The 23,117-nt window shown below is 43.1% G+C and overlaps 1 protein-coding gene across 1 annotated transcript; it reads right to left on the bottom strand.

Annotated features, from left to right (window-relative positions):
* Positions 1-8,586: 8,586 nt before the first annotated feature.
* On the bottom strand, positions 8,587-22,370 carry ALDOB (aldolase, fructose-bisphosphate B). Its single transcript, XM_037140822.2, has 9 exons — positions 22,262-22,370; positions 17,462-17,583; positions 16,480-16,691; positions 15,408-15,462; positions 14,373-14,533; positions 13,398-13,481; positions 12,350-12,524; positions 11,750-11,949; positions 8,587-9,114 (listed from the first exon to the last, which is right to left on the bottom strand). The coding sequence occupies exons 2-9, from the start codon at positions 17,571-17,573 to the stop codon at positions 9,019-9,021; spliced, it is 1,095 nt and encodes a 364-aa protein (XP_036996717.1). The 5' UTR covers positions 17,574-17,583; positions 22,262-22,370; the 3' UTR covers positions 8,587-9,018.
* Positions 22,371-23,117: the final 747 nt, after the last annotated feature.

Genomic DNA, 23,117 nt, shown 5'->3' with positions numbered 1-23,117 from the left:
ACCCAATGTGTGATGACAGCTGCTGTTGGAAACTGACCTGGAAGGGTTGAAGAGTGTCCTTTAGATCATTAGAAAGTCAGTGGGTTCTCCAAGAGCAGCCTGAAAATTTGGGAAGAGCCAGTTTTCAAGGGGTTATTTAGTAAAGACTGTTCATTTTGAAATTATGCACCTGCTTTTTTTAATAATTAATGCTCATGTGAAATAATAGTAATTTTAGATCATGGTCTGTTGAATATCTTCAGTTTAAAAAAGCCCTTTTAAAATTATTATTCTTACCCATTTAATTTTACTGGTTTATAGAAGGGAATAAAAGGTAGATTGTTTGAAACTATAAAGAGGGATATAGATCAAGATTAAAAAAAACTCTGAGTGTTTCCCATTCATTCTGGAAAGCCAGTTAAAGGAGGTTGAAGATTAAAGAAAGCAGGTGGACATTAAGTTATACAAGCTTAAAATTAATTCTAGCACTAGTGGAAGAATTTTCTTCGGAGGCTTTTCCCCTCCAATTTGGTTTAAAAAAAAAGATTTAGTATGAAGAAATAGAATACTCGACCCATTTTCAAAAAATAGTCATATTTATGTTTTGAGAGTCAAAACATAGTTTTGACTGTTAGGCGCAAAGTTAAGAGCCTCACTCATGATGAAGGTTTGGGTTGCAATGGGTAGAATAGAAGAGAGAACCAAACAAAAACTTAGGGAGAGCTTGTGGGAGTTTTTATAGGGCCCAGCTGAAATAAAGGACTGAATTTTTAGTGGAATTACTTGTATTCCTCTTGGAAATAACATGGGACAATTTTGAAGGAAAATCAGAGTTACAGGAGATGAAACAAAATATTAGTAGATGTGTTCAAGTTCTTCAGAGAACCAGTAAACCAAAAGGATGGATAGAGGGCAGACAGACAATAGGAATTGGCTCATGAATATGGAGGCTAGGAATTCCCACAGTGTATCTGCTGTCTGTAAACTGGAGAACCATGAAAGCCAGTGGTATAGCTCAGTCTGAGTCCAGTGGTCCAAGAACCAGGAGCACTGACATACAAAGACAAGAGAAAATGCCCCAGTTTAGACAGCAAATTTACCCTTCATCTTTTTGCTGATTGCAGGCCCTCAATGATTTAGATGATACCCATCAGCATTGGTGAAGGCAATCTTCATTTAGTCAACAGATTCAAATGCAAATTTCTTCCAGAAACACCCTCACCGACACACCTAGAAATAAGGTTTTACCAGTGCCCCTTAGCCCAGTCAAGTTGAGACAAAATTACCAGTAATTATCACAGTGCATAACATTGAAACAAGCAAGTAAAGGGAGTCTGGTGGAAAAAAAATTTAATGGTAATCACTGTAAATATTCCATTTCTCTAATTTTAATGAGGCATTGCGCTTTCATATGTGTTCCTGAAGGAGGATGTCAGCAAAAATCTAGGGCATGCCCAGTTGAGCATGGTACATGCATTACAAATTTCAACTTTTTTAAAGTAAATTTAATTGATTATGCTATTACAGTTTTCCCAATTTCTCCCCTTTACCCCCCTCTGCCCTGCACCCCAAACCCTCCAGCATCCCCCACCTTAGTCCATGGCTTGTACATACAAGTTCTTTAGCTTCTCTGTTTCCTATACTATCCTCAACCTCTCCCCATCTATTTTATTGCCTACCAATTATGCTTCTTGTTCCCTGTCCCCCCTCTATTCCCCTCCACTCCCCAGTGAAAACCCTTCATGTGATCTCTAGTTCTCTGGTTCTGTTACAGTTCTAGTTGTTTGCTTACATTTTTTGTTTTTTAGGTTCAGTTATTAGTTGTGAGTTTGTTGTCATTTTACTACTCATAGTTTTTCATCTTCTTTTGCTTAGATAAGTCCCTTTAACATTTCATATAATAAGGGCTTGGTGATGATGAACTCCTTTAACTTGACCTTGTCTGGGAAGCACTTTATCTGCCCTTCCACTCTAAATGATAGTGTTGCTGCATAAAGTAATCTTGGATGTAGGTCCTTTTATGACTTCAGGCACCTATTTTCCAGTCCCTTCTTGTCTGTAAGGTATCTTTTGAGAAATTGGCTCAGTCTTATGGGCACTCCTTTGTCGGTAACTCCTTTCCTTTTGCTGCTTTTAAGATTCTTTATCTTTAATCTTGGGTAACTTGATGATGTGCCTTGGTCTGTTTCTCCTTGGGTCCAGTTTCTTTGAGACTCTGAGCTTCCTGGACTTCCTGGAAGCCTATTTTCTTCTCCAGATTGGGAATGTTTTCCTTCATTATTTGTTCAGTAAGTGAACTTCTTGCTCTTGTTCTTCTGGTACCCCTGTGATTCTGATATTGGAGTGCTTATAGTTGTCCCAGAGATTCCTTAGCCTCTCCTCATTTTTATGAACCTTGTTTCTTCATTCTGTTCCAGTTGGATACTTATTTTTTCCTTCTGTTCCAAATGGTTGATTTGAGTCCTGGTTTCCTTCCCCTAACTGTTGGTTTGCTGTATATTTTTTTTATCTCACTTTGCATAGCCTTCACTTCTTCCTTTATTTTGCATCCATACTCAGTCATTTCTGTGAGCATCCCAATTACCAGTGTTTTGAACTCTGCATCTGATAAGTTTGCTATCTCCTTGGGGCTTAGTTTTTTATCTGGAGTTTTGATCTGTTCTGTCATTTGGACCATATTTCTTTGTCTGGGCATACCTGCTATTTTGTAAAGTGGGCAAAGCCTTAGGTACTCGCCAGAGCAAGGCAACCCATGTCCCTGGGTTATGGCACTGTGTGTGGGGGAAGAGTTGGAGAGGAAAAGATGCCACTTGCTCAGCTCTTGGCCAGCTCTAGCTCCACTTTGCAATGAACTCTCTCATGTGAGACTGGGAGTTTCTCACTGTGGCAACCCCCATGGTAGTTTATAGCTAGCTTTGAGTCTTTAATTTCCCGTTCAGCCAGCCCTGCCTTTCCCCACACAGTCCACCGCCTTGCCTGTGTGGTCCACCACCTTGCCAGGAGTCCTCTCCACTCAGCTGCCCATCTCCCACTCAGCTGCCCTTCACCCCTCCTATCAGTCTGGATGAATGTTTAACTCCTTGGTTGTCAGAGTTTCATGCAGTTTGGTTTTCTGGCACTTCTGGTTGTTTATTGTTTTTAAATTGGTTGTTATCCTTCTTTTGGTGGTGTGAGGAAGGGAAGCGTTTTTACCTATGCCTCCATCTTGGTAGAACTCCAAATTTCAACAATTTCTTTAGTCCAGATACTCCAATCACTTTTTAAAAGCTACCATTCCTAACCTTTCACCTCAACCTCCTTCAAAAGTGATGGCCTTTGGTGGTTGATGGGGGTAGATGGATTGATTTTTTAAATTAAAGTCATCTCTATTGTCATGAATGATGCATGGACAAATAGAAGAATAAAAATACATATTTAGTGGCCAAATGATCCAAGTTTAATTAACATGTATTTTTTAAATACCTGCCAGGTGCTATATTAATGCTATAAGTATTAGTTGCATCAAGCAGTCCTTTATCCTCTAGAAGACATGAGGGAGTAAATAGCCAAATGCATTTCATAGAGTAAGACTGGAGGGAAATCACCTAACTTTCCAAAACAGTTTTCACACATTTTGCACCAATAAAACATAGTGCATATCTCTGCCTGTGCTACCTCCTGTTCACAAGCCACATTCTCAAGGGCACTCTTCTCATGTCCGCCCAGGACAGTCATTGCCTTTCTGGAAACAAGAAGTGCCCTCTGATTTCTTTGCCCTGTGAATTCCCCTTGGGTAAAAACAGGGCAGGCCAAGGAAGAGCTGAAAGTGGCTGCAGAAAGATGCTTTGGCCTTGGGTATATTAAGAGGACAGGGTAGATTTCTCTGACAGCTGTGCCCTCAGGCTACAGCCTAGCCCTGGCTCTAATTGCTACAACTGGTGCTCTGTTAGAAGATGCTCTGTGTTTCCTTGTGCTACTGTGCTCCAAGAGCGGAGTCTGTGCATGTTTGTAAGCCTCTTTCTGAGAACTAGATGTTGAATTATTTTGAATTTTTATTTGTCCCAATACTTGCCTCTTGAGTTGGAATAAAATAGAGACTTTATTAGGATGGTAAATAGCAATGCCGCATAAGGAGACTTTTGTTGTTTTCCTCTGTATAATGATGTCGTGCCCACTCACCGACTTCCACCAAGGGGCTCGGCCCTATGCTAGATTGCTATTATATAGACAGCTGGTTCCCAGTTTCCTTTCAATCTTCTGCATGCTAAAAATAATTTTCAGCAATACTCTTTTGTCATATTATTTGCTGTGCAAAAATTATTCACATGGCCCTATTTCTAATTACATCCAGGTAAGACTTTCCACAGTATCTTTGTCCAGTCTCTCCTTTTCCTTCACTGTGTCTCTCTACTTGGTCTCACCGTCCTGGTCAAATTTCCCACAATTTCCTCAACATGTACAATCCGTACTCTAGTCAGGACACGGTTAACTCATCTGCACAAGTGCCCTGATCATTCTTCAAGAGCCAACTGACAGGGAAAAATACTTATTCACCACTTAGGTTATCTGACACTACATAACACACTGCCAACCTCGCAACAGCGGCCCTGTTTTACAGATGAGGGAAAGGGCTCAGAGAAGCGAAGCATGTTTCCCAAGATCATATAACTGGCAATAAACAGCCTGCAATTCACCTCACCTTTGTAAAGAATTCCTTTCCCTTTGCTCACAGTGCCTGGCCCATGCCACTGCAGTTTGGCACATTCTTGTGAACCAGTTTGTTTCCCAACTGCACCCTTGTTTTCCTCATCTAAACAGTAAGCATACAAAGACCGTGTAATATCTTTACAGCACTGAGAATACAGTAGGTGCTGCGTGTATACTTGTGGGCTGATGTTATATGTTTACGTATGTTGATGTCCAGTACTAAGTGCTAGGCTATTTTAAGAGGCTTGGGACAGATTGTGTTACAACTAGAAAAACATGTTATTTGACTAATGGGAAGAAACCTGTAACCGACTGTGTTGAACTTTGCCATTATTCCTCTCTTAATTCATCCCCTCCAGAAAATGGGTTTAGGTAAGGAATTGGTAGTATTACAGGAGCCCTCAGGCTCTAGTGAACATGGGGAAGTCTGCTTATAACCCATAAGTATGGCGGATCCTGTTCTGAGAGAAAGTTCGCAATTCTTTATCTGAAAGCCTTAAGGGAAGGGCCTATGTGTTTTGGAAACCAGAATTTTTCAGATTTTGGGAGTAAATATAGTACTTATGCTATGTCGTACATGACTTCCTCTGTGGGTCCGAGTCGGCACCTACAATCGACCACATTAAAACTCTGCATCCCATCCAGGGGAATATACAGCTGACAGCCTCAAGTCAGGTTTTGCCACCAAATAATTTGCTGCAAATTTGGGTTTTCAGAGGTTTTTGGATTTCAGAATTGTGAATAAGGGGCTGTGAACCTGTTACTGAGATGTATTGACTCCCTTAATTTCTCAATAATTTGTGACGGTGTACTTTATTTTGGAGATGAAACACTGAACCACAGAAAGGTTGTATAACATGTCCAAGGTCACATGGCTAGTAAGTGACAGAGCCAGCATTCAAACCTAGGCCGTCTGACTCCAGAACTTGCGCTTTTCACCAAGGAGGGTACTGCCTCTCAAGAGGACTTTGTAAATCACACTGGCCTCATCTACTGGTTATGTGGCCTTGGACAATGTCCTTAGCACCCTGGACCCTAGTCTCCTCCACTCTTGCTATGAGTGAAATGTAGATGTCAGGTGGAGTCTCTCACTCCGGGAGAGCTAAATCAGATGGACTTGAAGTTCCATTTACGCTTTGCCTAAAGCCTACTCCAAGGTTTCTGCAAGTTTCTAGAGAGTTCTATTCTCATGATCACAGTCAGCTTTGGCTGCTAAATTCATATTATGAATCATTATGAATCGTCTCATTAGCTTGTTTATATAAAGCATGATGTAGATGCATATGTGAAACTCGGCTCTTCCTACCAAGACACATAACTTTAGATCGCTTGATATCTCTCTTCCTTCTTCAAAGTCCTTTAGCCGCCTCCACACAATTCCACAGCGCCCTTACTTCTCCCTGTCTTCTCTCTTCCCGCCTTTCTTGTTTCTTCCTTTCTCCTCCCTCTTTTCCTTATCCCACCCCTCCCTTCTCTCCCTCTCCCTCTTCAGACCAAAAACAAACTCTTCTTTTTATTCCTTCCAGTATTTAGTAATTTTCTGTGGCTTTGGCTTTTGATACTTAAGCCTTTAAGGCCCAGGTGGCAAACACAAGGCCTGCAGGCCGCATCCGGCCCTTCACCTTGTCCTATCCGGCCCAACACCTTGTTTCTACCCGGCGCCAGTGCCAGCTCCTTGCCCCTAGTTAAGGAGTAGTTTCATTTATACAGTCCTAAAATTACATTTGGCTCTTTGGAGGCAACTGTGAGGCTGATGAGGCTCCTGGTAAAAATGAGTTTGACACCCCTGCTTTAAGGTATTATCTTCTCCCAGTGAATTATCAGAGTATTTGCTTACACAGTGTCCTTTTGGAAGAGTTCCTTTCTTTTTTACATCTTGTGATGTCCAGCCTAGATGCCCTCATGTCCATTTCTGCACCCAGCTAAACTGACTTTTCAACCCCTGTTCATGTTTCCTGCTTAGCTACCTGAGCTTAATTGTCTGGTATACAAATGCCATGGCTGCCCTAAAGCTGAAAGTTTTCTTAATTACTTTCAATGCCTAGTACCAGGTTTTATTTTTAGTTGGTGTTCAATAACTACTAGAATAAATCTGACAAAGTATCAAAAGCTAGGAAGCCATTAATATGTACAGTGAGCAACCACACAGTTAATAGAAATTGAAGTCTATAGCTTCATAATCCTTGTCTTCATATTACTCTTAAGTGGAGGAAATTGCTTGGCTTGAGATTTCAAAGGCAACTGTAACGGTGCTTTAGTATGGAAAATAGATCAGATGATGACCAGGGAAAATGCATTATATAAAGCCTCGCTCTCGGTGAAATGTAATTAGGCCTTGACCAAAAGATATAACTAACTCAGCTTTGATTATAAATTCATGTTCAACCCATAAATAAGAATCTAAGCAGTTTTTCTACAACAGAGAGTCAGTGGTGTGCTGAGTAAGCTCTAGATTAAAGAGTTCTTCCAGAAGAGCTTTGTCACAACAGATGTTGCTAGCTCCTTAGGACAGTTTAACACATGGTGGGAGCTTAAGTCATTGCTGATGGAATGAATGGATGCAATAGGAAAAGTGGAAGACCAACCCTGGTGGCAGCAGCATTGAACCCTGCCTGTTGCCCTGCCATTCCCTTCTTCCCTGGCTCTGTGTTCATTACAGAAGAAAAAGGAGACCTGAATGCTAATCGCTTAGATCTACCCTCCCTGACTGTGTGACTGTCATCTAGTAACTTAACTGCCCTAAGTTTGGTTTTATCATCTGTAAAGCGAAAGAAAGCCTTGGGCTAAAAGACCTGTAAGGCTCTAAGGTAGATTTGAATTGCTCGTATGGATATAGTTGTCTTTACAAAGCAATTCAGGTACATGGAAATATTCAAATGTTCTAGAGGCACATGATAAGTAAATTATATAGAATTTATAAATATATAACGTATATATTGCATACACAAATGATGTATGCAACGACCTTGCACTTCAGTTCCAGGTCGTTCTCATCAGAAGGTGGCCCTTTGGACTAGTTCTGTTTTAGTCCTCTACACAAATATGCTTATGCCTCTATTTCTTAATTTATCAACTCTAAGCAATATAATTTATCTTTGTACTCTTTGAGGCAAAGAATTTGTTTTGCTACCTTTTCTATATTTTAGTTATAGTTATGAATATTTTAATAATTTGTATCTATTTCCTTCATTGCTTTAATAGACCTAAAGTACTATTCCTTAATCTATCAATTTTAAGTAATGTTATGACTCCCCACTAAGTGAACTAGTCTCCCCTTGCCTTCCTCCACTTCTTCTCCCCCTTCAATTTCCCACCTTCTATCAGTTAAATAATCACCTTTTTCACCAAAATCATTACTTTTATGTCACTCAAAGTTATAATGTTTAAATTCCCTTTTGCAACTGTGGTTGTCTTTAATGCTTTTTCTATGGGTAAATTTTGAAAATGGAAAGCCCATAAAGCATAACTATGTGAATATTTTTTACTGCAAAATAGACAGCGTGCTGGGATGTGCGGAGGAAGATGTATTCCTATGTCGTCAGACCTGGGCCAGGAACACTCAAAGCAACAGTCACACTGATTCTCTCATTACACACCACATGTTTCTCAAAATCCTTTCACATTTTAGCTTGCTTCAAATTATAAATGGCTTTCATTTTTGGATAGATCGGTCATTCTCAAACTTGGCTGTACATTGGAATCATCAAGAAGACTTAAGAAGCCTTGGTACTTAAAGGACTTGACATTAAGAGTTTCTGATTTAATTGGGCTCACAGAGTGTGGATGAGGCATCTGCTTTTTAAAAATTTTTCCAAGGGATTTCAAAGAGTAGCTAAAGTTGAAGACCCTGATCATAATTAACGTCAGTCTCATTTAATAGAGTCAATGGTAATGAAGAAAAAAAGTAAAACCCAATACCGATTGAAGATTTGTATCGTATTTTATTTCTTTTTTGATTGTAGCTGTCTCCTTCATAACCTACCACTCCTAAGGTTGTTTAACAAGACACACTTCTCTGCCCTCAGCTTCTGAGATGTTTCATTTGGTAGTTGTTACTTGGATGGAGAGCTGATTTTGTTTTAAAGTCTGTTTTTAGGTGCATGCTTTGGGGCATGTACAGCTGGAAGTGTGGCAGGAAAACCGTCGTGTGACATTTCATCAGATCTTTGACATTCAGACTTGTTTCAATAAATGATTTTTTTCTTGTGTCTAGAAATTTAACGTGCATTGTGTTTCCAGTGGTTCAATCTAATCTTGTCTAATTTCCAGGATCAGTCGAAAGGTTGTTGTTCCCTTTCAGCCCACCTCCCAAGACACCTAGAAGAGCCGGAGCCAGCCACCCAGCCTCGGGTTCTAGTAGGTATAGCAGGGTGTGTAGAGTGACTGGGTGGACGCAGCACTGGAAGAGCCCATGGGAACGTACTTGCCTCGGGCTGCCTGGGAGTTAGCCTAAAAAATAAGAGTGACAGCGAAATAAGACCTAGTTAGAGCGAACACAACCATACATTTCACCCCCTCTGCTCCTCAGACGAGGAGCAGCAACACCTGCATTTGAATATTGCTCTCCTTACATTGATTTTGCAGGAATGTTGTGGCTGATACCATTCTTCCCATTCTGTAATGTTATCTCCTTTTCCCCAGTTTTCTTAGCACTTCTTTGGCAAGATAGGTTTGTGTCTATTACTGGGAAAGTTTCTTTTCAGTACCAACAGTACTGCATGAACAGTACTAGAAATTAAAGTTGAGAAACTTCTTATTAGTATGGGGATAAAGGAATGAGGATTTCAGTCTAAACAGGGGGGAAGCTTGGAATAGCTGTTGAAGTCCTCTGCTAAGATATTGACCAGGTGCTATGGCCAAGTATCAGACATGGTGCAGCTGAAGGTACACTATAGCAAAAACAAACGAATAAAGTTAAATTATTTTTTTAAGTTTCCTACTTTTTACTTGATCACAAGAACATGTAGTTTTAAGTAGTTGTTTTTCACAGTATCATTTGATTCCCTGTGTAAATTCCAATTAAGTAGAGCTCAGGATTACAAAACCTATAACAATATTTGAATGTCACTCTTCGAGTCACTGTTACTATTGTTTGCTCTCCCCAGGATCTATTTCTTCATCTACAGTGGTTTGCGAAGTGTGTCTCATGGACCTAAGCACTTGTGAGAAATGGGAACTCTCTAGCTATGCCCAGGACATGTGACTGATAAACTGAGGTAATTCGGTGGCTGGGGTCCAACCCTCTGCATTTTAGCAAACCCACCAGGTGGATCAGATGCACACCTGAGTTTGAGAACCACAGCTTACATGATAAACTTGGCTTTCCTTCCTTTGTACGGATGGCCCTTCTGGCCCTTATTTCCACAGTCCCTCCGTCATATTAGCTACACCTCCTCACCTCATCAGCACCAGCCATAATACCCTGCCCTCTCCACCATCACAAGGTAGAGTACTACCTCTAGAATCTCACACCTCTCTTATACCCCAAGATGATTTTTTAAACTTCTCTTGGGCTTTCTCTTCCTTTAGTGTTTCATTGGCACACCTCTGGTGAACACTTAACTTCTCGCTCTGCCTCTTCTGTGATCAGCACACTAAATGAGCCAATCACTCAACTCTGGCACTCTTCTGTCTCCTTATTAAACTTTTCTCTCCGGCTTTGTCTGTTTAGGTTGACCTGAATCTTCCTGCCTGCTTAAGAGGGCTGTCAGGAAAGTTCAGGATCTAAGTGAAGGTACCGCATACTTGTTCTCCTTTCAGCTGCACCTTGCCTGATGCTTGGTCTTCACCTCTGGTCTTCAGCCGAGGACGTCAGCAACTATTCCAAGCTGCTCCCCTGTGAAGACTGTACTCTCTATTCCCTTCTCACTCTCTACAGATGCCCTCACCTGTAGTCAGCGATCAACTGCTACATCTCTTTACCTCAACAGATTTGATTTCGGCCTACTCTCTTTCTTCTTTGATATCTCTCTCCTCTTTTCTAAGACCAACCCTGCCACCTGTGTAATATAATTATCATAATCCCATTTCCTCCAAGTCCTTGTCCTCTCTCCACTCTCCTTATCTTTACTCTCTCCTATTTTTCTTTTCTAATTGGTAGAAATGATATCACCTTATGGGTTTGACTTGCATTTCCCTGGTAGTTAGTGGTGCTGAGAATCTTCTCATGGGTTTATTGCCATTTGCACTTCATTGATGAAGAAATGTCTGTTCGAGTCCTTTGCCCATTTTTACCTGGGTTGTTTTTATTTTTGTTACTGGGATGGAAAGTTTCTTTATGTATCCTGGGTAATAAAACCTTATCACCTGTTTAATTCACAAATATGTTCATTCATTTTGTGAGGTGCCTTTTCACTCTCTTGGCAGTGTGTTTACATGTAAATATGCCAAGCCCTCTCCTACTTGGCTAAACTCTGTGCTTCCTGAAGGCAGTGTCTGTGTCTGCTTTTTTCACCCCAGTCTTTGGCTCAAAATAGGTATTCAAAAAGGGATGGTTCCTAGCAGAATAAAATCCTTATTTGTTCTCACTTCCCCTGGTAACCTTTCTAGGTCTTTACCTGGTATACTTCTTGGCTGTGCACATGTTCTCTTCCCTCTCTTTTGAAGCCCATCTGTTGAAGGTCACTGATGCGCACCTAAATGCCCATCTCTGCCTTTTCTGAGCCTTTCCCCCCAAATCTCTCTGTAGTGTGTTATTACTGACCCCCTGAAATTAGTTTCTCTTCGTTCTCAGAGTCCTTGGTCCATCCTGTCATACTATTGCTGTTTGTTTGGGTGGCATCTCTTCTTCATCTTCCCCAAATGAGAGGTGTCCCTACTTCAGTCCTTGTCCCTCTTCCCTCTGAAGTGTCTATGTGGAAACTGTCCTTCAATCTCTGTCATCAGCTATACACTCAGTGTGATTAACTCAAAACTCTCTCAGGCCCTAACTTGCCCACTGAGCTCCAACGCCACATTTCCAAATACCCAGCAGACACTATCTGCCGATGACTTCATGGCCTGAAGAAGGTACAGCTTTTCTGCATGAGAGAGCCAGGCCCCACGTGTCCACTTGATCAGGGAGATAAAAGTAGTAGCCTCTTACCACAGCCCGCTTCACGAAGGCCTCCTGTGTGGCCTTCTTGTTTGCAGCCTTGCCACTCCAGGCAGCCAGCGCACTGGCCTGCAGGGCCCGTCCGTAAGAGAAACTCAGTTTCCAGGGCTTTGGTAGAGGGCAGAGGTTGATAGCATTGAGGTTGAGGGTAGCATCCTCTTCACTCATGCCACCAGACAAAAAGCAGATGCCTATAATGAGAAAAGCCATTCCACTCCACTGGTCCAAGCTTGTGGACCCTGCTTGAGAAAGCAAGCAATGAGCCTAAAGGAGATGTAATGCCACATTTTTTTTCTGGTTGGTTTGCATAGGACTGAGTTGAAGATATTAGTCTGCCTTTGTTGAGGCTAAGGATATAAGAACTTCAGTAAATAAGGGTGGTGATGAAATGTTGAAGAAATCAATGGATTGTGTGCATTTGGACAGACTCAGAGTATATGGTATCGTGGAGTGTGAGGGCAAGTGCTGGCTGCCTGTGGGATAGCAGGGGTCTGCTTCATGGATAGAAGACTGCTGGACCAACAGAAAAGCTTGTGAAACTCTTTCAAAGGCTGAGCACTAAGACCATGAGTTGGAGACGAAAAGCCTTACCAGGAACAGCTGCAGGAACGGTGCGGTACAGAGCCGTGACAGTGGCCATAGCCACTTGCTCTGGAGTATACTTCTTGGTGCAGGCATGCCCAGCAGTCACCATGTTGGGCTTCAGCAGGGTGCCCTCCAGGTAAACATTATGGTCATTCAGGGTCTTGTAGACAGTAGCCAGGACCTGAGGGCAAAAGGTCCCAACAGATGAAACCTAGAGCAAGCCTTAGAGGCACCTGACCTCGGCACTTCTACACAGCAGGGTTGCAGGATGAAGGAATTCTTGTGTGCAACTTGGCCAAAGCTTCCCAGCCAGCCCCTAGGCCTCATCAGGGCAAGGTATTGTGAACCACAGCCATGGAGCACAGCCGAGCCGGCCTGTTCCGGCCCCTACTCTAACTGCTCACTGCATGGACTGTCGGCATTGCTCTGCTGCCCTTCACTCCTTCCTTCCCACTAGTCCCTTTGGTCAGTGGCAACCGTTTTGATTTAGTTAGTTGGGGACATCTAAATTGGCCTTCGTTCTCCTTCCCCATAGGTGCTAAGTGGACCTATACATGTACATTTTAGACAAGGAAGTGCTGTCAGATCTCATTTAGTCCACCAAACTTTGCCAGTGAAGAAACTGAGGTCAGGTTACATAGGACTCTCTTACTGTGTTACAGACACACTGTGGTCAATTTAGAAAGTCACAAGTAAACGTATTACTTTCTAATTAGATATTTTCATGTGAGCTTCATCTTATTTTAAAATCTCTTAGTTTACACATAACAGGACCGAGGTCCTAAAAGATAATATGACTTATCCAAGCTCCCATAACTGGGAACAAGAACCCTCAATCTCTAGTCTTGGTACTGTAAACCCTGTGCTTTTTCCATATAGAGCACACCATGTGCCAAGAAGTGGAAGGTGTGATAACACGCCCTTCCCTTCTCCCTGCTGAAGATGACAACTGAAGAACATTTTGCATATAACAGTGGATATAAGTTAAGTAACAGCTGTTACTTAAAAGCAAGGTTTTTCAACTAGAATTGGGAGCGTTATATTCAAGCCTTACCTTCTCAGTGACATACTGGCAGTGTTCCAGGTCATGGTCACCATCAGGAATTACCTCCGGCTCAACAATGGGTACCAGCCCATTCTAAAAAGGACAGAGCAGAGGACAGAGAGAGTGAAGCTCTGCTCAATGGGATCCTTTGCTTAAGAGATTATTCAGCAGTTGCAATTGGTATAAAATGAAGCCTTTATGGAGAAACACCATCTAAATGACGTAAAAGCAATGCAAAGAAATCTAATGGGATGTCTAGTGAGCAGGGCTTAACCAAAAAAGAACAATGCGGTTAAAAAAAAAGGTTTTCTGGAAATGGGCTAAAGTAAATGCCAGCTCTTCATTTCTATGTCTTGTTCTAGAAACTGTTCTCACTACCTCAACAACTAGCTGTCACTCTTTTAGAGCAGTCAAGCTTAAATCACTAAGATGCTGCTCATGTGAGTTCAGTAGGGTACCCAAGATGTGTTTACAATTCTGATTGGGAATCTCCAGGCACTCACAACCTGGGTTGCCTTAACATAGCACCCACATAACAAATCAGACTGAACTGGATCCCAGAGACATGCCAACATATGTTGGAAACTTCAGCATCGAGTCACCATCCTCCATTAAATTACATGGACTGGGTCAGAGCTACCACCCTCGAGCTAGGGATCGAGCTAGGGTCCTGTTTTGGCCATGTTGGAGCACAGACAGTCAAGTGCCAGGGCCTCAAAAGCCAGGCCACTTTGAAGACTCAGCATATAGCCCTTTGGAGAAGGGCAGCAGTTGATGGTACTTATCTTTTGGGTTCCTAGCTGGCTTGGGCAACCAGACCCTTCTCTACCACACTTGGCTACAGCAAAAGTAGTGAAAAATGCCATCAGGATACACTGGTGAGAGGAGGTGAGGGGTCCTGTGTGGGTATAATAAAATGAGAAGGCTAAACTCTAAAGGCAGCTCTTGTCTACTGTTTTGTATCCCAAGAGGAAGGCTGAGCACCTGCTGACAGATGCTGGCATAGCGAGCCAGGGCATTGGCATTCTCCTGGATGGCAAGAGGGGATGGACACTGTTTGTCAATCCTCAGCACAGCACGCCACTTCCCAAAGTCGACACCGTCTTTCTTGTACTGAGCACAGCGCTGAGAAAGGCCATCGAGTCCTGCAAGTCACAAAAGAGAGAACAGCTCTTTACACCCCTTCCCTGATCCATGAGGCCAGAGATAAAATGATGGAGTTCTCCTCTGGCTTAGCTTTCAACCAGCAGAGCTTGAGAACCAAACACAACCAGGAAAATAAACACAGGTCCCAATACTGAGCAAAAATACCTAGATTTAATGAATATAATTTTGAAGCACATAATGGATAATACCATAAGAATAGAGGGAACTAATATATGTTTAGTACTTGCTATGTTCCAGGCATGATTCTAGGCATTTTGCATGCCTTTTCTCATTTAATTACCATAACAACCCTAATGGTTAATATTATACTCATTTTACAGATGTGGAGATCGAGGCTCTGAGAGGTTAAGCAAGTTTACCAAGTTTGCAGAGCAAATGAGTGACTGAGCTGGGATTCTGCTTAGCTAACCCAGTGCTGGAGTTTACACTTGGACAGTGAAGGACCTCACAAAATTATCTAAGTCGTGAGTGATGGAACTAGGACTCAAACCCAGACGTATGTGATCTCCAGAGCTGGGACCTTTCTTCTGTCCCCACTGCTGGATTTCTCTCTAAAAATAGTATACCCCAGGTACAGAGTATCTTCTCTGTGCACCAGACTGTGGTTAAGTACCTTTATGTATATTGTATAATTTAATTCCCAAAACTATTCTGTGAAGCAGATATTATTACCCCTTTTGGACTCAGACACTTAAGTGACTAGCCTGGGGTCACACAGTTATTAACTAGAGGAGCTGGGATTAAAAATCAGGTGTACGTGGCCCTAAAACTGGGGGACAGTCATATTTTCTCTTCCCTTACTTATTTCTAGCATATTTGGGCATGATTCACATCAGCGGGCACCATCCTTACCTTGAATGGTGGTTTCTTTGTTTGTTCCTGCAAGAGGAGCACTTCCTTGGTCTAACTGTGAATTAAACCATTAACAGGTAATTAGCAGGTGTCAGGTGTCCCAGTCAAACACAGCACAGCCTCTGGTGATCACTAATAGTTCCCATTTTTCACAAACCAAGAAGAAGAATTAGGAAGATGATTAGTCACTCAGAGGGACACAACTCAGTTCTCAGCAGAAGGGAAGTTACATGGAAGGAACAATGTAAGAAGGTCAAGGTCAACCCTAAGAGGATGGAAAGCACAGGCCTGCAGCTTGGGAAGGGAGAAGTAATCTCACAGTACCCCGGATGCGGAGGTGCTGTACAAGAGCAGTTTCCTTTAAATCATTCATTCATTTATTTAAGAGACATTATTGAGCACGTGCACATACCAGGCACTGTGCCGTAGGAAACAAAGAGAATGAGGATGCAGCTGTAACTCTCAGCAGAGCCGAGACTAAGTTCATGAGCCAGAGAGACAGGCTGGGCTGCAGCTGGCTCCGATTTTACCTTGCTGTGGGCAAATTATGTTACCTCTTGTAATTCCAGTTTCTCGCTTCATCTCTAAAGTAAGGGTAATAATTGAGTCTGCCTTCAGAGGTTGTGAGGAGAATTAAATGAGTCCCTGGAGTTGTAAGCACTCATTGAATACTAATGTGCACTCTTGAGAAGTTCATGCAGTTTTGGAAGACTTCGTTAAAAATGGAACAGTAAGTGCTTTAATAATAATAGCTACCATGCACTGAATAATAATTATGCAATGAGAATGATTTTTAAAACTTATTTCACCCTTAGAAGAACCTTATGAGATGGGCGTTATTATTCCCATTTTAGAAATGAGGAAATTGAGACACAGACTTAGTACCTTGTAGAAAAGTTGTTGGAAGAAGATAGCATGAGAAGAAGAGTCTAGAAGAGGATCTGTTCTCAGGGGAATGTGTGATGGAAAGCAGCTAGATGATGAGAAATGTTCAGAGTGTTGGCCTTGCCCCAGCCCTTGGGCTGGGCACTTGACTGGGTGCAGCAGAGGTGAGGGGAGTGGAAGTACTCACCTTAATCCCCAGCACGATGCCCTTTTCCTTAAGGATGTTTCTGAACAGCTTTCCCTGGCTGTCCTTCTGGTAGAGGGTCTCATGGAAGAGGATCACACCCCCGATGCTCTGGCTGATGGAGTTGTCCACGGTAAAGATGATTTCTCGGAACTGCCGTCGGTTCTCCTCTGTGTTCTCCACATTGATCCTCTGCAGGCGGTTTCCCATGGTGCCTATGGTGGGCAGGAGAAGGCGGTGTAAGGAACAAGCCGAGCTTTCCTGCATACCATCTCAGTGACCCTCACCAGGAGGGACAGCAAGACTCTCCTCTCTATTAAGGTCTTCAGAATTCCTGCTTCTTTTTTTTGTCTTCCCAGGAATGACCTTGGTTGCTGTCAGGATGCCATTCAGGGATACTGTGGGCTGGGCGTGTCTATGTCAGGGTGGAAACCACCACTGGGTCCCAGTGGGTAAGTATGGCCCTCATCCTCTCCCCAGCCCTCTTCTGGTTCAACCCTCAATCTGACTATTGACCTCTCCAGCAGCTGTGGTTTTATGGTGGTGTGCAGGCCTGCCAGAGGTCTGCCTTGTACCATCTTGGGCTTGCTCAGACACAAGCCCTCCCCTGTGCCAGATGTGGATACTTCCCTGCCCTCTCAGCTCTTCATTGGCTGACTTTAAACTGACTTCTCATTAGCAGTAGAGGGCTATATATCTGACCTCCTTCTGGTTACTGAGTTCCTGGTCTTGCCATAGCCTGGATTCAAATGACCTCTGGCTGGGGGCCTTCAAATGGTAGGCCTGAGCCTCTGTCCTGGGTTTTCAGAGATCTGCCAACTGGAATGACAGGGCTCAAAAGGTCTATGATTACTAAGTGTTCTGCTCCCGCTCCTGTGTGCATAAACCTTTACTCCCCTGAGAGGAAAGGAATATGATGACCACGTTGCCTCTGCTGAGTGTAAAAGCCAAAGTATGCGTGTTGTATGATGTTTCTTGCACTCACCCACAGACTCGTCGGCAGCCAGGATCCCCTTCCCATTGGCGACGATGCGCTGGGCAATTTCAGAGAGCTCCTTCTTCTGTTCTGGTGTGAGAGCTGGGAATTGGTGGGCCATGGTGACAGGTCTGGAAAGGAGTACATGAGAGTCCTGAACAGAACTGTAGGTGGCTCAGAGGGACTCATAACCAAGGCAGCTGGGGTATGCAGACAAGCCGTGCAGGCCCCTCTGCCATTTCTGGCCCATTTTCACAAGTGTATAAACAAATGAGGTCTGGGGGGTGTTTCCCCCTTAGCCTAAGTAGTAACAATCAGCCATAATGGATGCAGGTGGGAGGCTGAATGTTCCCACTGATCCTACATAGAATGTCTTCCAGGAGACCTTTGGGATCACTGATCCTGAGACTGAACCAGCTAATTAGTGGTGCACTCAAATCTGACAAATAGATGGCACTGTGGCAATTACTGTCTCTCTATTTTGTGGATTCCTGGCGCTGTCAGGTGCCCTGAATGGCTTCAGGCCAGGACAGTGGGGCCTCTGTGGCCATTCTCCACTTTGCTCCATTAGCCTACAACCCACCAGACAATTCTCCGGGCAACCAGCTTGACAGGAGAAACCACCACTTGGCCTTGAAGTTAACCTCCCTTGAGCTTCGGAACCTACAGGGTGAGGGGCATGCTTCCTTTTTCCTGTATTCAAACACTGATGAGACGACTTGAGGCCAATGGGGAGGATTTTTCCTAAGTGTCCCTGGGCTGAATGTCCCCAAAGGCTCCAAGGGTGCTGAAGTCACATGCTGGTCTCTGTTCTAGTAATTCTTAGCCTCACTGCTCTAGTGAGGGGAGACTCTGGCTCAAAGACCGCCCACCCAAACAACATCCTTAGCAGTAGCACCCTGAAGGGGCTCATTGCCCCTGTTCAGCTGCCACTTTGAGCTAGTCTTGAAAATACAAGATCACAGGGCTCATATATCTTAGAAAAAGTGATTTTGCATAGGTTGAGCTATCAAAGAGGACAAACCACAGTGAAGATTATCTTGAGCAATTTCCTATCCAAGTCTATGGCCTCCTCTCCCCTCACACACTTACACACAGGATAGATGCCTTGTGCCCACATTCTACTTTCTGGAAGCCCAAGGGCACTTCAGTTCTCATTTCACCCATTCAGCAATGAGGTAACCAGCCCAGGTAGTATCTTCATTAATTAATGAGCAAGCTAAGATTCAGAGACATTTCCCTACTTGCCCAAGTTCTCAGCGAGAGTGAAGCAGAGCTTCCTACCCTGCCCTCTCTCATAGCAAATTGACTTTTTCACATTTTCTGCATCCCTTTAAGGCAGGTTCTCAAAACCCTCCCCCTTGACATAAGAAGTTGATGGATGGCCACTGAACTAACTCATGAGAAAGAATAATGGATACCAGTCTCATTAGTGCCACTCTTTCTTCAACAGTGGTCCTTGTCTTAACTGAAAAGAATGAAAGCACAGTGCTGCCACTGGGATACCAGGACATGCTAGTGAACAACAGTCTCTAGAGAAGATGATGTTCTGAGGCTCCTCACATCCCAGCCACCTAATGTTGCCCCTGTTTGCATACTAGTTCTAATATTGTGGTCAGGAATTATTAGCTTTGGACCTGGCCTCTAAATCTTCATGCAGATAAAAGCCAACCTGAAGTTGGGGACATTCAGGCCAAAGTATGAATTTTTCTCTCTCAGTTTAAGTATTTGCACAGAGGAGTTGACATGTAGCAAATAGCAAAGATGTTTTCTTAAGGAAACTAAAGGAAAACATAGCCCAATAATAAGAGAAAATGATCATTTACTGCCAAGCACTCTGCTGAATGTTTTTGCATGTGCTATCTAATTTACTCCTCACAATAATCCCAGAATGCAGCAGGAATTTCCCCCTTCCATGTATAGATGAGTAAAGACTATAAGAGAGTTTATTTGTCCAAGCACAAATAGCTACTAAGACATGAAGTTGAGATGAGGGGCAGTGCTCCTCTCTTTCAAGGAAAGAGTGAGCTCAGTGAAAGGGATCAGCCTTGGATGACTCTAATGTGCTTGAGGACACCCACAGAATACTTGGCGATGACACCCTCAGAGCACCCCAAATCCTTGGGCTGTGGGTCACCATTCCCACACCACTGTCATCACCAAACCTAAGCATCCGACATTCACACAGAGGTTTGCTGCTCGAAAAACAAACAGACCTGGGCTCCAGGGCCAGCTCTGCCTCTCCCCGGGCTGGGACCACAGGGAAATCAGTAATTTCTGGCTTCTAGTTTATTATGGATTAAATGGCAGTAATATCTGCTCTTGTTGTCACATGGCTGAATGTGTCAAATGTGACCTGTGAGCACTTCACTCATTGTGTTTGCTCAAAATAAATTTGTCAAACTGCGTGATAATCATGAAGGTGCTTTATAAAGCCTTATGAAAATGCAAGGTATTATTGTTACTTCTTTTTCAATTTTTTTTCAAAAAATAATTACCTGGGGGACTGCCACATTTCTATTTACTCGCAAGCTATTTTCTTCAGGCTGATGTGCTGACTCGACCAGAAAAACAGAGAAAAGGTCGAATCAAACCAAATCTGTTTACGGGAAGTTAAACTTCTACAGGAGGATTAAAGGTCTGCACCACATCAGCACAAATGTTATTTGTCTGTTAATCATAAAACAGGGTCAGGGGCCAATGTTCACCACGGGAGCCGGGAGGCCAGTGGGAGTGGGTGACGATGGAGAACGATTTCTATGCCCCGAAGCCTCTGCTCACTGAGGTCTCAAGTCAACATTTTTCAAAGTGTGATTGGAAATTGTTTACGTTATACTATTAAGTGAAAAAGTTGAGCTGCAGAGAAGTGTGCAGGATATAATATCATTCTTTTTTAATTTAAAAAGTGTTATACGCACATACTGTTTGCACGTCTGCATAAGCAGAGAGTAACCACCCTGGGGTTGCCGCTGGGGAATAAGATGGGGTGAGGTGACTCTTACTTTCTAAATTTTATTTTATTTCATTTTTGATAGAGGGAAAAGGAGGCAGAAAAAGAGGGAGAGAAACATCAGTGTGAGAGAGAAACATTTCATAGGCACCCCGACTGGGGACCAAACCTGCAACCCCAGCATGTGCTCTGACCAGGAATCAAGCCAGGTGAACTTTTGCTTTGTGAGATAATGCCCAACCCACTGGGCCACACCATTTGATTTCATAATAAACGAGTTTATATATTATTTAATTATCATACATAACATACTAACAGGTACATATGCACAGCTCTGCGAGAAGGTTGTGAGTATGCACATACACAAAGAGAAGGTAACCACAGGAAAACAGAGCTACAAGTGACCTCAGAGTGATCTCTACTCTGACCAACCCTGCCAACTTTAGAAATGAGGAAACAGAGGCCCAGGAAGAGTCCGTTTGATGCCTGTTCTATATTGTGATGTTCTAGGATTACAAGTCACATCCTACTGGGTTACGACTTGGAATCCCATTGCCAGTCCTTCTTCAGCAAAATAATAGATGGAACCCTCTGGTATGGTCCTTTCTGCCTTCCTAGAAGAGGTCCTATGAAAAGGTAATAATTTGTAAAATGTGAATATTCAACTTTTGGAGACATGTAAGGCAGTAGAGTCCATTTCCTTCTCCATGTACAAGGCCTGTGGATTTTCAAGAAGACAAAGACAAAAGGCTTATTCACCGCAAGGCTTATTCATTGAAAGCCTATGACCACCAGGCACCGAGAGCAGCACTTTTATGTATTAATGCAGGAAGATGCTCACAGTCTTGCTTCCCATCCCCGTGCCACAGTGACAAGTACAGTGAGATGCTCCCAGCCAGCCGGATCCCTGGTGCCTCTGAATGCATGTGCAGCAGCCCAGAAAGAGAGTGATGCTCTTTCCTCTAAACTGGCAAGTGAGTCAAAGGAGCTGCTCACAACTGCACTCCATTGCCTGGCTCAACACTTACCTTGGGTCCAGCCTGGGCCTCAGTCTTCCCCAGGTATACCCCTGGCTAAAGCCATGACAGCAGCTGGGCTTGAGCCCCTGCTGGGTCCCAACCAGCTCGTGGAGCCCTAAGTAACTATTTAAAGTCAAGCATATTTTAAAAGGCAGCACATCTTCACAATATGCTGTTTTTAAGAGAGTGAAACAAATGCACCAAAATAGATCAGCAGCTTTTGACTCTAGTTTAAGGTGCAGAGTCTCTGAGGTGTTTGGTGCCAGTAGGAAATGTTGTTATGGAAAGTATCAAAGTGGAAGGTTGGAGAATTTATAATCAAATGATAACTCTGCTCTGGGACGTTCCCAAGCCTGTTCCATTTCCTCATCCGAGCAATGGGTGAAAGTCAAAGGTAACACATGCGTCCATGTCTGTGACAAGGAAACTTCACTGCTAATACTGGTTGGTGTGGGAAGAGAATGAAGAAAGTGACAGAAGGTGATAGATATGTAAATAAATCATCCAAATAAGCAGTGGTTATGAAAAGAGTATAAATGAGCAGGAATCTCAAAAACTGAGTAGAACCTAACTAAATGGGAGCACTCAAGTTGATTTTCCCAGGCCAAGATTCCAAAAAGCCCTCAGACAGGTCACACTGGTAACTAGGAGCAAACTTGAACAGTTTGCTGCCAGGACAGGTATCAGGAAAAACAAGCATTTCATCAGATTATCACATTTTCAGCCATCGTCAGTTTTTTTCTGAAAATGAAAGCAAACACACTTTTTCCTCTACAAGTGCTCATTAACCCCTTACTCTCTGGTGCAGTCCAAGTAGACAAAAGAAGTTCCTTTACTTACACTCTGGGATAGCAGCGTCCCCTTAGAGATCAGAAGCTGTGGGAGAGGCAGCAGCTGCCAAATAGGACGAATCTTTGGGAAGAGTCAGCTTTTATAGACTTCTCATCAAAGTTTGTTTTGTGTGGCTTAGGGTGGTTTTTTTTTTTTTTTTAACTTTTGCCCTCCCCTTTCCACGTTGGCCTGGTGGGGAGGTGTTTATCCAATACCTCTGATTGGCTCGTAAACAGCCAATCCTTCTAATCATGCTCACATACTCACTGTATGCATAGAATGTTAAAGCTGCAAGGACTGGCTGGAGGCCATGTAGTTCTAACTTCAGACTCCTCATTTTGCTGGTTAGGAAATGGAGGCACAGAGGATTAGGGGAATTCACCTAAGATGTTCAGCTAATAAATGACTGAGCTCTAGAGTCCACAAAGGGAAACAGGGAAGGATGTTAGCTTAGCTCCAGCACTTAAAAAATGCATGACCTTGGCCAAGGTTGTCTCTATTTCTCTGACCCTTAATTTCATCCTCTGTAAAGTGTAATCCCAACTTCAGAAGAGTATTAAATAAGTTTGTAGAGCACCTGCACACAGTAGGCACTCAAAGGCCCTCTCTCCAAACCCCATCTCAGTGCCCCCCAAAACAAGCTGGGCTCCCTGGTGTTTTTAATGCCAGAACCCACTGCCTTTACTTTATTTCACATTCATTCTCAATCTATACATTTTTGTCTTAAAGTTAGTAAAGACTAGAATAAAACTCAAAGTGATTGAGCTAAACCATCATCTTCCCGAGCTATGGCACTATCTTGGTATAGATTCATTCCACAGGTTTTCTCCTGAGCATTCAAGCAAAATCCAAACCAAGAGAAAGC

The sequence above is a fragment of the Artibeus jamaicensis genome, unplaced genomic scaffold (genome assembly GCF_021234435.1).
Source record: "Artibeus jamaicensis isolate MK-2021 breed Jamaican fruit bat unplaced genomic scaffold, CSHL_Jam_final scaffold_1964, whole genome shotgun sequence".
Lineage (NCBI taxonomy): Eukaryota > Metazoa > Chordata > Mammalia > Chiroptera > Phyllostomidae > Artibeus > Artibeus jamaicensis.
This window is presented reverse-complemented; position numbering and strand designations above follow the sequence as displayed.